This window comes from Macaca mulatta, chromosome 1, assembly GCF_049350105.2.
Source record: "Macaca mulatta isolate MMU2019108-1 chromosome 1, T2T-MMU8v2.0, whole genome shotgun sequence".
In the NCBI taxonomy this organism is placed as follows: Eukaryota; Metazoa; Chordata; class Mammalia; order Primates; family Cercopithecidae; genus Macaca; species Macaca mulatta.
Genome location: NC_133406.1, coordinates 217,654,956 through 217,671,046, shown reverse-complemented (window position 1 = coordinate 217,671,046; position 16,091 = coordinate 217,654,956). Strand labels below are relative to the sequence as shown.

The following is a 16,091-nucleotide window of genomic DNA, read 5'->3' as shown; positions in this document are numbered from 1 at the left end:
AAAAAAAAAAAAAAAAAAAAAAAGTGAAACTTTCTAGGAAATATGGAAAGAAGCATTTGACCTCATCATTAAATGCAATTTCATTACAACTACCCAAGTCAAGTTTTACCTTGATCTTTGCTTCATCAGGTCCCTTTGTGGACTCTTGCACCTTGCTCCCCTGTTTCTCTCTCTGCCTGTAGGTCTTCATAACTCCACATAAAAATGCACTTTTGTTCTAGAACAGACAAGTAATTCAATAAAAAGAATCACCAAAAATCTTTGAAGGATCAGATATATAATTAAATACAAATTTCAGAAAACCAGGATTTTAACAAAATATTCACTGATTCATTCAACAAGTATTTGCTGAGTGGTTACTTAGTGCCAGAGACTGGAGCAGACAGCAGTAAGGCAGTATAGACCTCAGGGAGCTTACCTTCTACCCTGGGAAAACACAGTCTTTCCATTTGTTATGTGACTGCATCTAGACTGTCTTTGCCAGATGTCTGAAACTATTCCTCCCACCTACATTCTCCTCCAAGGTAACAAAACAGGATCAAATAACCCCCAAATGTTAAAAAGCTGAGTAACATGTAAAAACCTATAGTAACAACCATCAAAACTTGGCTTTAATTTTAAGTTTTTAAAATAACTCACTGCACAAGGGGGTGGGAGGAAACTTTTGCTTTATACTTGTGCTTCTGAAACTCTGCTACAAGCAGATCTTTTTTTCCTTTAAACTAATTTTTTAAAAGAAGAGGTAGTCAAAAACAAAAAACACCACTTCTCCACAGGAAAAAAAAGTAATAGTAAAATAATTTCAGATCACTAATTGTTCAAAGACATTTCTGAGTAATGACCTTACCTGAACATGTGATAAGTCACTTTCCTTGAACTGCTGTAGTACAGACAGAGCTCCTTCTTCATTAAATTCCCTGAGAGCATCAATTGCTCTTTCATCAAGATCGACATAAGCTACCAATCCTAAAAATTAAATTGAAAAGGGGTAACGTTATTCCAACAAAAGGGGTAATCTAAGCTCTCCTGATGTTTAATCAAGAATTGGTATATTCAATATGATCACTAACAAACTATATTTTCATTTAACTATATGCATATATGCAGCTATCCAAATACTACATAGAAAGGTCCAGTACAAATATGAAAATAAAGATAAAATGTCAACAACCAAAAACATGAATTTCAATCTCCATATCCACAAACCGTCCCCACCAAATCCTAATATCCATTTCCCACTCCCCCAAAGGTACAAGTCTTGAAGGTTAAACCTGACGTACATACTGTATTACAGATTATGCATTAATATAACAAATTTTGGTTTATATTAGAGTGATAAGAATACACTGTATTTTCCAAGGATAAACCTTCAGATTACAGACCATTACAGTTGATGCTAACCACTTAAGAGGTGGAGGAAAATGTGAAAACAAATTTTACCAAGTAATTCTTTCCACTCTCCAAAAAGTGTCAAAAGACTTTCTCTCCTGAACACCAAAGATAAACTGAAAAGCATTTGTTTATCTGAGCATCCACTTTGCTGCAGTCAGAATGCGGAAAGGCATAATTTTAAACTTCTACAAATGCAAGTGCAGCTTGATTAATCAATTCTGAAAGTCATACTTCAAGGCATTCTTTGTTTTTCTGAAGTGATAAGCTGAGATTTAAAAGATGCTGTGGCATTCACACTGACTGTCAAGAATGACAATCTTTTTCAAATGGCAATAAAGACTTTATGGACTTACAAGTAAACTCGACAGAAAATACATACACTGCATTTCATATATGTAGTATATTCAACTGCACACAGAACATCTACTAAGTTTAAAATATAATTTCTTAAGTCTGTTAAGTTTATGTCATATTTATATATATGGAATATATTTCAGAATTGATCCAATGTAAAAATGGAAGTATTTCGTAGAATAAAACCCCCAAGTTCATATGAACATGAAAAGTGACTCCATTTTGATAAAGCCAAAAAGAACTTTATTCCATATAGTAAATTTTAAATAAATGTAATGCCACTTCCAAAGTTACTTTTTTAAAAAGTTGCCATGATTTGTTTCAAAAGCTCAAAATGAGCATGTGTAAATAACTGGAGTTGCCTTACTTGAATATTCCATACCACCACCCAAAGCCACAACTCAGGACACCCATCAATCCATTTTGTCAAACCAAGCCTACGACCAACCATCAGCCTCTTACCGATAACAAAACACTCTACAGGAGAGCATCTCTAAGCAGATCACTGCCAATTCTCTATGGCAGAATGTCACAGAAAGTTCCTGAGGACTGATTTTCAAATAAGACCATGACCCAGGAGTCATTTTTATAAGTCATTTTAATGTCTAAAATTACACTAAGCTTCCCAGATTTAAAAATTTTTTAAGGACAAAAAAAAAAAATAACCAGCTATTTGTTACTACTGTACTTAAGACACATTTGTGAGTGAGACAATTCAATTCTCTCTCAGAATCTGAATGGGCACACACAACACAGAGGAAGAAAGTTTCCATCTATGTCCCCAGAGGAGGAGGACACATTTATTTATGAACAACGCTCCCTAAGGGTAAATATTTCTCTCCCTCTTTAAAACTTCAAACCACTTACAACCAACCATATAAAGATGTTCAAATTTGCTTAAGCACTTAACCATGGCACTTCTGGATTAAAAAAAAAAAAAAAAAAAAAAAAAAAAAGCAGCTGTTACAAACCAAACACTTCCAAATTATGGAGAGATGTGGATTTCTATTAGAAACTAGACAAGCCACAAACTCTCAAGGAGTCTGACATTTATTATGGTTTCAGACGATACAGTCTAACTATCATCTTATTATGCCACCTAATCAGACCTAAGCTGATTTAACAATCACTTTAAGAAGCTAAAAGTAGAAAAGTAAAAGCAAAATGATGACTGATTTCGATTAAGAAAAAAATGTAAAATTTGGTATGCAGAAACATACATTTTAATGGGTGGTAAATCTAAGACAAACTGATGTGCTGTTCTGAAACAACTAAGACTGCATATTCAACACTAAGAAGGCTTCAAAATAATGAAATAAGGAGTATCAAAGTCAAACCCAATATGCCTTCAATGAAGGGAAAGTAACAAACATTCAGCTCTACAGATCAGAAACAATAAGTATTATTTAACCTTAAAAATCTATAAAATTCAAAGTGGTTTGCCCTCACTTTCATAACCAGTCAGAAACAAGAAATGCATATTATACCTGTCTGAAATATTTCATCAAGTCTTTCTGCCACCTTCTGTGGGAGGCCTGCCTCTATCAGTGTCTTGTAGTGTTCTGTGTGAGTTACACTGGAAGTATCCATTGGTTCTTCCTCTTCTTTTAACTGTACCGCATTACCATTCACCTGATTAGCCATTTTATTATGCTGCTGGAAAAAATTCAGGAGCTATATTACATTAAGCCAGAAATAACTAGTTTGTAGGACAATGCATGATTTATCTAAACTAATTTGTATACATGCTGCTAATAACCTCTATCAAAATAATAATTTATTCCTCCTGTGATGTATCTGACCTAAATTGGCAATAATAATCCTGTGAAACCATAGAAAATGTACATGGAAGCATTAGATCTTTAAGGAACTTCATGTACACCAGGTAAAATAAAGGCTTTAATTTACTGAAGGTAGAACTGCTGATTAACAAAAGCAGCTGTTGTGTCCTGGTAAAAAGATCAAAATCACTACAAAATCCTAAAAGCCCCTCAGCTCTCAGGTCTTACACAGTTTTAAAAAGTTTTGGTTTAAAAACAGAATGAACACCCACAGACCACTTAATCAAGATTTAAGGACTTTCAAATTTTCCTGGCTCTGCTTCAAATACAGTATCAGTGTGAAATAAGTGCCCTGTTTTCTCTAGTTCAACATGGTGGTGGTTTGGGTTTTCTCCACCTAACTTAACACAAAATGAAAACAAAAAAAAAAAAACCAACTTGACATTAATTTTTGTTCTAAGATTAATTCGCTATTCCCATTCACAGATTTAAAAGAAAAAATGACCAAGTTTAAAAGCGAAACAATTGTTTTAAGTCCACATAAAACACTAAGTGAGCTATAGTTCAGGTTGCTTTAAAAAAAAAAAAAAAAAGTACATGTTGAAATTTTCATATCACTAAAATAAAGATGTAAAAACATACTGAAGAATAGACAACTTCTTCCAAATATTTCAAAAAACGTTACCTAATTAGGCTAAACTTCAGCCAGATTTCTCAGATTAACCTACCAAAAATAATTTTGTACATTCAGTAGGTAATGCTGAAATGGACTGATTCCCTGAAGAGAGAGAGTAAATAATAAACCATACAAGGCCAGTCTGTATACTGCCTCAAAAGACAGGGAATTAAAGTGCATTTGTCTGTGGTGAAATTATAATGTGATGAAGATAATAGGCAGCAGAACAAGACATTGCAACACATACTAAATAAAAGACATAAAGGTAGATCTCAAGAAAAAGCCTACTTTTCTTGATGAAACTCAAGATACCTAGTCATCTATAAAGAAAATACAAGTCTCCTACAAAGTACTAAGACACATAAGATAACCACACTTCCAGACAGCTTATCGAACATTGTGCAAATGCACCAGGTGCACTCTTCTGGCCTAAAACAACTTCTTTTCATTTCAAAGTCCACTGATACTTAGTCGAAGTTGATGAAAGAGGGAGGAAGACCAAGAGGGGAAGGAGGTAATAGTACAGAGTAGGAAGAAGAAAGGAAAATGCAAAGGGTTACTCTGGAAATGAGATAACATGACTCCTCACAATTACAAAACACTATTAAGACTCGATAGCCCTTAATAGACGCAGACTGTGGTTAAATTCTGGGTGGATGTTTCTCAAGGCAAGCTTCAAATTCTGATGAACTAGCAAAAACGGAAACATTCGAAACTGTCACACTTTTGATCAAGAAACTGTATTGTGTGAGATGAATACGTTTACTGATTAACACAACCTATTTCTATAAAGATGCATCCTAAACCCAAAATCTCCTTGCGAACATATAGTTCTGTTTTCCCATGCTCCCCCATCCCCACATACTACCTTAAGATCATCAGAACTCAAAAGTTCTCAGTATCACAAGACCCTTACAGCATTGCACCTAGGAATACTATTAGTCACAGAAAAGAGGCAAATTTTTAACAGAAAAGTTCAATGAACATCTGTTAAGGTGGTGTTTTTAAGTATGTGTAAAGCAAAAAGACAAGTTGTGTATTAAGCACAAGACAGAAATATTTATGCCTACCATATCATTGCAAAGGCTCTACAAGTTGATATTGAAATTGGTTAAATTTTTCCAAAAAAGTTTGTAAATTTTAACAAAAAAAAGGTAAAATAATTAGATTCCAGAAAATAAAACTTTCGGATCAAGAAAAGCCCTCTCTCTTCAAGCCAAATACAAAGTGCTCATTTTAAAAAGACTTTTTATGTCATATGAGACCATTTGAAACTCATGTCAATTCAACACAATGCCACACAGCCAAACCATATTTCTGGATGCAGCAAATATACTAACGTGACGGGAGTCATTTGATCTAAACATTTTTGCAAAAAAAGGAGACATTTTTAAAGATTTAAAAGGGCTGCTGGGAAATTCGGGATGTCAGCACTAACGCCTCCCTGACTTTTTCTGAACCTCCCTGTGCAAATTCTTCATATTAAGAGACGGGCTTTAAAAGAACCAACGAAATGAGACTAACGGTTATCTCATGGCTTAGCAGTGTCGAGCTCTCATCCTACGACTGACTCATGAGACATCAATTCAGCCACTTGAGGACTGCAAAAATCTCAAACAGGTAGTGTGAAAGGACTGAACCTTCCAAGAAGCCCTGGGCTTTTAAAAAATTTTGGCAATACGGTTACTACCGTATAAGAAAAAGGATCGCCTTTCCAATTTGGTGCGCCTCTGACGGTCTCAGAATTACCCATTTCAGGCGCCGCTTGGAGCCTAAGTTCCACGGCCTCTAGTAGTCATTTTTTCCTTCAAATCTCAGCCCGCGGCATGCAGAATGTGGGAGGGGAGGGAGGCTTCCCACACAAATCGGCCTTTTGGTTTCTGCTCACACAAAACTTTTCTCCTGGCTCAGATAACCCTGGGATTTGCACCCCGCCTTCCGCCCCCACCCCCACCCCCTCAGGCCGGTCCGGATCATCAGCACATCCCACTCGGGCTAGGCCGGCCGCGGCGGGAGCGAAGCGGCTCCGGCGGGGAGAAGCGGCAGGGCCGCGGGCGCCTCAGGCCCTTCGCGGGATCCGGCCGCATGGAGCAGCGGGCGGAGGCGGGAAAAGCACGGCCGGCCCCGGCAGGCCGCGCGGAGAGCGCCCGGCGGGCCGGACCGCGGGCTGGAGGGGCGGGGGGAGGAAGAGCAAGGGCGAGAGGCGTCTCGGCCGGGCTAGGCCCACAGCCGCGCGGCCGGACTAGACCAAAGCCGCCCCCAGCCCGTCCCCACCCCCACCCCGGGGCTTCGGAGCGCAAACGAAACGGGACCAGGCGCGGAGCCCGGGCTGAGTTGGGTTGGATCGGGGCTCCCGGCCCCTCCCCCCACGGGCCGGCGCGAGACTCACCAGGGCAGAGCGGGGGCCGGCGGCCGGGCCCGTGAGAATCAGCGCGAGGCGCTTTGAAAACGACTAGAAATGGCGCGCGCGCCACCCCCTCCCCCCCCTCATGGACAGAGACGCGATCCCGGCAGCACGCGGGGTTTCCCGGAACTGCTTCCAGGGACTCCGAGCTGCGGGGCAATCGCTTGGCGAGGCGGCTTGACAGGCAGCTCAGGTGACCAATAGTATCGAGGCAAAACGGACCACGCCGGACGACTCGAGAGCCAATCGATGAAGCTGTCGGTTGAACCAATGAGGGTGCTCAGCGCCGCTGGCTGGGGCGCCTCCGAGGCGGGGGCAGGCACACAAAGGGGTCTGTGGTGGAAGCCCTTGGTGGTGGCGAGGCTTGGGGGCACCGGGTCCTGGGTGGACGAGGCTCCTCCTTCTTCGTCTGCCGCCGATGCGAGGCTCAAAATCTAGGCCTTGCGCCGCGTGGCCGCATCCAGAGCCCCGCCCCCTACAGTCAGCGCTGGCCCCGCTCCGCCATGGCGCTCGCGTCCCGCCACCGGCCGCGCTTAGCCCGCGAGTCCTCCCTCGCACCCCTGCTGCCGGCGTTCGCCCCAGACACGCCCATAGCCACGCGTTCGGGCCTCTTTCGGTCATCTTTTCGCCTCTAGTGAGCACACAATTTAAGGATGATTTGGCTCGTCATTTTGCTGAGGATTTTGTCTAGGTAATCTTTCCTTGGAACGATCGGAGAAATGCCTCTTTCCCTCCCTGGCTGCCGTCCACACATCGTTGGTGGCAGACTGTGAGGGAAATCGTTAAAATGACTCAAGAGCAATGTATAACACAAGTAATAGAGCAGGAACCTTTTCCCCACAGGATTTGGAGCTACTTGATATTCATAAAATAAAGCAGATACATCCATCTCTGAAGCCAAAAGAGCCATGCAGGGGAAAGGGGTAATTCCCAAAGGACACTAATTCTTGCTAGTCCTAAACCTATTTCTCGAGAACCTGCTATTTCTACTGATCTGTTCCCTGTCCTTAGTCCAAACCTGTCCCGTCTCACTGAAACCTTCCGAACTCACTTCTGTGGTGCCAGCCCTTTTTTTTCCCAACCCCAGACTGCAATGCCCACCAAGTTAAATCTCTGGGTAGATCCAAGTTTTGTGTTATGGGGTGTGAGACTTACAGAAATGCCACGAGTCTTAGGCTGGGCGCAGTGGCTCACGCCTGTAATTCCAGCACTTTGGGAGGCCGAGGTGGACGATCATTTGTGCCCAGGGGTTCGAGAGCAGCCTGGCCAACATGGTGAAACCTCGTCTCTACTAAAAATACAAAAATTAGCCGAGCGTGGTGGCGCGTGCGTGTAATTCCAACTACTTGGGAGGCTGAGGCAGGAGAATCGCTTGAACCCGGGAGGTGGAGGTTGCAGGTGGAGTGTGCCATTGCACTCCAGCCTGGGTGACAAGAGCGAAACTCCTTCTAGAAAGAAAGAGAGAGGGAGGGAGGGAGAGAGGGAGGAAAAAGGAAAGGAAAGGAAAAGAAAGAAGGAAAGAAAGAGAAATGTTGGGAGTCTTTAAGAAAAATCATATTAAATGACTAATACAAATTTAGGAACAGAGGCTTGGAAGGGCATTGTAAAAGTGAGGGAGGACCCCGAAGCTTAACTTTTTTTTTTTTTTTTTTTTAATAGAGACACGGGAAGTGCGAAGGGAATCTAGCTATGTTGCCCAGGCCTGTCTTGAACTCCTGGCCTCGATTGATTCTTCTGCTTCGGCCTCCCAAAATGCTGAGATTACAGGCACCCAGCCTGAAGCTTAAATTTTACTAGCTTCACATAAATCTGCCTCTAGCGCCATAATTTTTAACCTATTTTGTGCCATTTGGAAGTCTGGTAAAAGCTATGAATATCTTCTCAGTTTTTAAATGCATAAAATACATAGCAATACAAAAGAAACCATTTATATTGAAATACAATTCGGAAATATACTTTTAAAACATGTTCGTGATATAGTAAGCTTTTACTTTTATTTTTATTTATTTATTTATTTATTTGAGACGGAGTCTCCCTGTGGCCCCCAGCCTGGAGTGCAGTGGCACAATCTCGGCTCACTGCAAGCTCCGCCTCCCGGATTCACGCCATTCTCCTGCCTCAGCCTCCCAAGTAGCTGGGACTACAGGCGCCTGCAACCACGCCTGGCTAATTTTTTGTAATTTTAGTAGAGACGGGGTTTCACCGTATTAGCCAGGATGGTCTCGATCTCCTGACCTCGTGAGCCGTCTGCCTAGGAGAAGTGCTGGGATTACAGGCGTGAGCCACCGCGCAGGGCCCAGCTTTTACTTTTTAATTTTTTTGTTTGTTTGTTTTTTAAAGATGGGCTCACTTTATCACCCAGGCTGGAGTGCAATGGTGCAATCTGGGCTCATGGCAACGTCTGCCTCCAGGGCTCAACCGATCCTCTGACCTCAGCTTCCCTAGTGGCTTGTAGGAACTGCAAGCACTGGCCACTGCTCTGGGCTAATTGTTGCTTTTTTTTTTTTTTTTTTTTTGCAGAGACGGGTTTCACCCTGTTACCCAGGCAGGAACTTTTTCTTTATTAACACAATAACTATTAAGATCTTAGAGCAGGTCTAATAACTACAGAAATTGTAGAGTCAAGAAATCCATGACAGTAATAAAGTGATATGAAAATGATTTCTATTGGTGACAAAGGGAAAGGTATTACTAATGCTACTGTGATATGTTGTCTACATTCACAATGGGGGAAAATGCTAAATTTCAGTTAGATGTTAGATAAAACAAAGACATTATTTTTTTTCCCCCATCCAAGTTAAAGTACTCCTTACTTCCATTCAGGGACTCCTTTAAGTCCATTGATGAGAACCCATGAGCCAGATATGTAATTTTTTTTTTTTTTTTCTTGAGACACAGTCTCACTCTGTGGCCCATACTGGAGTGCAGTGGTGCAATCTCAGCTCAATGCAACTTCCACCTCCCGGGTCAAGTGATTCTCCTGCCTCAGCCTCCCAAGTAGCTGGAATTACAGGTGCCTGCCATGACATCTGGCTAATTTTTGTATTTTTAGTAGAGACGGGGTTTCACCATGTTGTCCAGGCTGATCTCAAACTCTTAACCTCAAGCGATCCGCCCACCTCGGCCTCCCAAAGTGTTGGGATTACAGGTGTGAGCCACCGCGCCTGGCCTAGATGTGTAATTTAAAAAGATTCTATCACCCAGTATTTTCTGGGATAATATTTCAAATGTTCTGCTATGTAGTCATCAAAGGTATAATCCACATTTCAGACCATATATCTTGATTTTTTTACTTGGAACTTTTTTTTTACTTGTGGAGTGTTGAAACTCCACAAGTATGTATTGCATGCCTCTATGTAAAAATCATGGAGTTGGCCAACACGGTGGCTCACGCCTGTGGTCCCAACACTTTGGGAGGCCATGGCAGGCAGATCACCTGAGGTCGGGAGTTCAAGACCAGCCTGACCAACATGGAGAAACCGGGTCTCTACTAAAAATACAAAAATTAGCTGGGCATGGTGGCACATGCCTGTAATCCCAGCTACTCCGGAGGCTGAGGCAGGAGAATCACTTGAACCTGGGAGGCAGAGGTTGCAGTGAGCTGCGATCACACCATTGCACTCCAGCCTGGGCGACAAGAGTGAAAACTCCTTCTCAAAAAAAAAAAGAAAGAAAGAAAGAAAAAATAAAATATTGGAGTTAAGAGTAGGGAAAGCCGGGCGCCGTGGCTCATGCCTGTAATTCCAGCACTTTGAGAGACTGAGGCAGGTGGATCACGTGGTCAAGAGATCTAGACAATCCTGGCCAATATGGTGAAACCCTGTCTCTACTAAAAATACAAAAATTAGCTGAGTGTGGTGGCTCACATCTGTAGTCCCAGCTACTCAGGAGGCTGAGGCAGTAGAATCGCTTGAACCCAGGAGGTGGAGGTTGCAGTGAGCCAAGATCGCGCTACTGCATTCCAGCCTGGCGACAGAGAAAGACTCTGTCTCAAACAAACAAAAAAAAAAGCCAGGCGCGGTGGCTCATGCCTGTAATCCCACCACTTTGGGATTCTGAGGCTGGAGGATCGTTTGTGTTCAGGTGTTCAAGACCAACCCAGGCAACATGCTGAAACCCCGTCTCAACAAAAGTTGCAAAAATTAGCCGGCTGTGGTGGCACATGCCTGTAGTACCAGCTACCCAGGAGGCTGAGGTAGGACGATCATTTGAGCCTGGGAGGTGGAGGTTGCAGTGAGCAAGTGAATGCACCACTGCACTCCAGCCTGGGCAACAGAATGAGATCCTGTATTTAAAAAATAATAAATAGCTGGGCGCGGTGGCTCAAGCCTGTAATCCCAGCACTTTGGGAGGCCGAGACGGGCGGATCACGAGGTCAGGAGATGGAGACCATCCTGGCTAACACGGTGAAACCCCGTCTCTACTAAGAAATACAAAAAACTAGCCGGGCGAGGTGGCGGGCGCCTGTAGTCCCAGCTACTCGGGAGGCTGAGGCAGGAGAATGGCGTAAACCCGGGAGGCGGAGCTTGCAGTGAGCTGAGATCAGGACACTGCACTCCAGCCTGGGCGACAGAGCGAGACTGCATCTCAAAAAATAATAATAATAATAATAATAAATAAATAAATAAATAAATAAATAAATAATCGAGACCATCCTGGCTAACACGGTGAAACCCCATCTCTACAAAAAAAAATACCAAAAAAAAAACTAGCTGGGCAAGGTGGTGGGCGCCTGTAGTCCCAGCTACTCCGAAGGCTGAGGCAGGAGAATGGCGTCAACGCAGGAGGGGGAGCTTGCAGTGAGCTGAGATCCGGGCACTGCACTCCAGCCTGGGCGACAGAGCGAGACTCCGTCTCGAAAAAAAAAATAATAAATAAATAAATAAATAAATAACCAACCTAGGGAATATAAAACGAATAAAACACAATCCCTGTCCTCCATCTTAGGTGAGAGGTAGGACAAGTATAAACATTTAAAAAAGTATGGGCCGGGCGCGGTGGCTCAAGCCTGTAATCCCAGCACTTTGGGAGGCCGAGACGGGCGGATCACGAGGTCAGGAGATCAAGACCATCCTGGCTAACACGGTGAAACCCCATCTCTACTAAAAAATACAAAAAAAAAAACTAGCCGGGCGAGGTGGCGGGCGCCTGTAGTCCCAGCTACTCGGGAGGCTGAGGCAGAAGAATGGCGTAAACCCGGGAGGCGGAGCTTGCAGTGAGCTGAGATCCGGCCACTGCACTCCAGCCTGGGCGACAGAGCCAGACTCCCTCTCAAAAAAAAAAAAAAAAAAAAAAAAAAAGAAGTATGGGGGCCGGGCGCGGTGGCTCATGACGGTAATCCCGGCACTTTGGGAGGCCAAGGCAGGCAGATTGCCTGAGGTCAGGAGTTCGAGGCCAGTCTGGCCAACATGGTGAAACTCCATCTTTACTAAACACACACACACACACACACACACACACACACACACAAACCGAGTTCGGTGGCCTGCGCTTGTAACCCCAGCTACTCCGGAGGCTGAGGCGGGGGAATTGCTTGAGGCAGGGAGGTAGAGGTTGCAGTGAGCCGAGATCGCGTCACTGCACTCCAGCCTGGGCAACAGAGTGAGACTCTGTCTCAAAAAAAAAAAAAAAAAAAGGTTGCTAGGGGAAGCTCCAGCTATACCCATAATTTCTGAAATTAGGTAACATGGTGCAGCCAGGCCCTTCTGCATCTCTTCCCTGTTACAGACCAAACCTGTTGTCTGAGCTGGTATGTCAATGAATATACTTTTGCTTCTTATAACAATTACAGGGGCCAGGCATGGTGGCTTACGCCTGTAATCCCAGCACTTTGGGAGGCCGAGGTGGGCAGATGTCCTGAGCTTAGGAGTTTAAGACCAGTCTGGGCAACATGGTGAAACTCCGTTTCTACAAAAATTACGAAAATTTTGACTCACACCTGTAATCCCAGCACTTTGGGAGGCTGAGTCAGGTGGATCACCTGAGGTCAGGAGTTCGAGACCAGCTTAGCCAGCATGGTAAAACCTCATCTCTACAAAAAATTAGCTGGGCGTGGTGGCTCACACCTGTAGTCCCAGACACTTGGGAGACTGAGGCACGAGAATCACTTGAACCTGGGAGGTGGAGATTGCAGTGAGCCGAGATTGTGTCACTGCACTCCAGCTTGGGTGACAGAGCAAGACTCTACCAAAAAAAAAAAAAAGAAAGAAAAAAAACTAGAATCATTTTTATTATTTTAAAACACTTTGCAAAATGGTGGAGTTCCAACTAAGATTGACCAGCACTTAAGCTGTTTGTCTTTCATTTATATCTCCTAAGATGATGCTTCTTTTACAAAAATAAAATGCCATGTAGATGACTTGCAATGGCTTATAGTTAGCTTACCTCAAGATCTTATTGCAGTGCCTGCTTTATCATCATTTTTTTAAATAAATTTTTTTTTTGAGACGGAGTCTTGCTCTGTTGCCCAGGCTGGAGGGCAGTGGCACAATCTAGGCTCACTACAACCTCCATCTCCCAGGTTCAAGCTATTCTCCTGCCTCAGCCTCCTGAGTAGCTAGGTTTACAGGCATCCGCCATCATGCCCGGTTAATTTTTGTATTTTTGTACAGATGGGGTTTCACCATGTTGGCCAGGCTGGTCTTGAACTCCTGACCTCAGGTGATCTGCCCTCCTTGGCCTCCCAAAGTGCTGGGATTACAGGCTTGAGCCACCATGCCCGGCTTTATCACCATTTTTATAGCATTTTTTCTTTTGAAGATTATCCTCGAGTTGGTCTGTGGAATGCCCTTCTAATTCTCAAACGTTATCAAAGCCGTCTTAAAATGAAAAGAAAGTGTATTTCCATTTTAGTGGCACTATTGCTACCTCTTTTTTTTTTTTTTTTTTTTTTTTTTGAGATGGAGTCTTGCTCTGTGGCCCAGGCTGGAGTGCAGTGGCCGGATCTCAGCTCACTGCAAGCTCCGCCTCCTGGGTTTACGCTATTCTCCTGCCTCAGCCTCCCCAGTAGCTGGGACTACAGGCGCCCGCTACCTCGCCCAGCTAGTTTTTTGTATTTTTTTTTTTTTTTTTAGTAGAGACGGGGTTTCACCGTGTTAGCCAGGCTGGTCTTGATCTCCTGACCTCGTGATCCGCCCGCCTCAGCCTCCCAAAGTGCTGGGATTACAGGCTTGGCCACGGCGCCCGGCCTGCTACCATTTTTGAGCTCTACTGTGTGTCAAGTGTTCCACATATGCTATTGCTGATCCTTATATGGAACCTGCAACCTCAGTAATATTATCCCGTTTTATTGAGTAAATAGGCTTACAGAGGTTAAAACATTCGCTGAAAGGCACACCGCACTCCTGAACCGAGAATCAAACACATGTCGTCTGCGTAACTCCAAAGCTACTTTACCAAGCAACTGTTCAATTATTGTCTCAGTATTGGCAGATTCTTCTCTTGAAGGTACCAGTCAAGTAATCATATAGGTGGCCAGGAGTGGTGGCTCACGTCTATAATCCCAGCACTTTGGGAGGCTGAGGCAGGCGGATCACTTGAGTGCAGGAGTTTGAGACCAGCCTGGGCAACCTAGTAAAACCCCATCTCTACAAAAACTACAAAAAATTAGCTGGGCATGGTGGCACATACCTCTAGCTCCAGCTGCCTAGGAGGCTGAGGTGGGAGGACCACCTAGCCTGGGGAGGTCAAGGCTTCAGTGAGCCATGTTTGCACCACTGCAATTGGCCCTGTCTCAAAAAAAAAAAAAATTGGTCAATCTGATTAATAAGTTAGAAAACACTAGTTAGAGACCAAAGCCAACTGTGATATAAGATAATGAGAATATTTACCTTGTGTGGTTTGCAAATTGGCATTATAGCACAATTTAAACTTGTTCTGAGAAATGAACAATGCAGGAATAAAATTGTAGCCTCACAAGGTCTCAACTTTGGAAAGCAACACCCCTTTGGGTAGATTTGTTAGAAAAGAACATGTCTTGGTCAGGCACAGCAGCTCACTCCTGTAATCCCAACACTTTGGGAGGCCTAGGCAGATGGATCTCATGAGGCCAGGAGTTAGAGACCAGCTGGGCAACATGGTGAGACCCCGTGTCTACTAAAAATGCAAAAATTAACTGGGTGTGGTGGTGCCTGCCTGTAATCCCACCTACTCGGGAGGCTGAGGCAGGAGAATCGCTTGAACCTGGGAGGTGGAGGTTGCAGTGAGCTGAAATTGCACCACTGCCCTCCAGCCTGGGCGACAGAGTGAAACTCTGTCTCAAAAATAAATAAATAAATAAACAAATAAAAATAAGTCCTCTTAGGATTGTTAAATCCAGTTTAAGAGTGCTGAACACTCAGTCACAACATTCTCTCATTCCACAACACTAGCAACTCCTCACCAGGACTTTGGTGCACCCACCCACTGAGAGTAAACTCTGCAGCCTTTTTCTTTTAAGACAGGGTCTCACCCTAGTCTGTTGCCCAGATTGGAGTGCAGTGGTACTATCATGGCTCACTGCAGCCTTTACCTCCTGGGCTCAAGTGATCCTCCTGCCTTGGCCTCTGAAAGTGCTGGGATTACAGGCCTGAGCCTTTAAAAAGGCTGCAGGTGGCTGGGCCTGGTGACTCATGCCTGTAATCCCAGCACTTTGGGAGGCTGAGGTGGGAGGATCACTTGAGCCCAGGAGTTCAAGGCTACAATGAGCCTTGATCGTACCACTGCAGCCTGGGTGACAGAGTGAGTGCCTGTTTCAAAAGAAGGGTCGGGGAAAGGGGAAGGGAGAAAGAGGCAACAGCAACAGCTGCAGCCTAATTCCATCAATTGAATTCTAGGAGACTGTTGTACGTAACTCCATTGAGTTCTCATTATTATCAGGCTTCCCTATAGACAGAAGAGCCACATGCTGCAAATCTTTAGTGGAGGTGTTACTGTGAGGTTTTAACTAAAATCCAGTAGAAATCTAAGATAAGTATTATTACCCATATTCAGATATACAAGTTGAACCTGTATTCAGATATATAAGTTGAATATACAGTTCCACAAATCAGATTCTGCAGGGATTGTGAGTCCTGTTCCCAACATCAGTGTAGTATCATGGAGTAATTATAGCATTCAGTATAACTTGCATATATTTTGAAAATTCAACAAAACAATAAGAATTGGTTATCAGTAGATTGTGGATATAACTAAATTCTCACTACCCTAAAGTTAAAATATCCATTAGAGGCTGGGCATGGTGGCTTACAACTGTAATCCCAGCACTTTGGGAGGCTGAGGCGGGCGGATCACGAGGTCAGGAGATCGAGGCCATCCTGGCTAGCATGGTGAAACCCCGTCTCTACTAAAATTACAAAAAAGTAGCTGGGCATGGTGGTGGGTGCCTGTAGTCCCAGCTACTCAGGAGGCTGAGGCAGGAGAATGGCGAGAACCTGGGAGGTGGAGCTTGCAGTGAGCCGAGATCTCACCACTGCACTCCAGCCTGGGTGACTGAGAGAGACTCCAT

General features: G+C 43.9%; 1 protein-coding gene across 15 annotated transcripts in view; it reads right to left on the bottom strand.

The window, feature by feature from the left end:
* Positions 1 to 6,704, bottom strand: part of HNRNPR (heterogeneous nuclear ribonucleoprotein R) — a 34,484-nt gene extending 27,780 nt beyond the window's left edge. For 5 of the 15 annotated variants that reach the window (XM_015130590.3, XM_077970262.1, XM_077970314.1 and 2 more), the window contains exons 1-4: positions 6,593 to 6,704; positions 3,234 to 3,402; positions 848 to 966; positions 110 to 217 (exon numbers count right to left, since the gene is read on the bottom strand). In XM_015130590.3, coding sequence (XP_014986076.1) covers positions 110 to 217; positions 848 to 966; positions 3,234 to 3,390 — 384 coding nt within the window. In that variant the 5' untranslated portion in view covers positions 3,391 to 3,402; positions 6,593 to 6,704. Of the gene's footprint in view, positions 1 to 109; positions 218 to 847; positions 967 to 3,233; positions 3,446 to 6,554 lie in introns of all 15 variants that reach the window. The other 10 variants (XM_015130612.2, XM_077970336.1, XM_077970344.1 and 7 more) reach the window with 3 other exon arrangements.
* Positions 6,705 to 16,091: the final 9,387 nt, after the last annotated feature.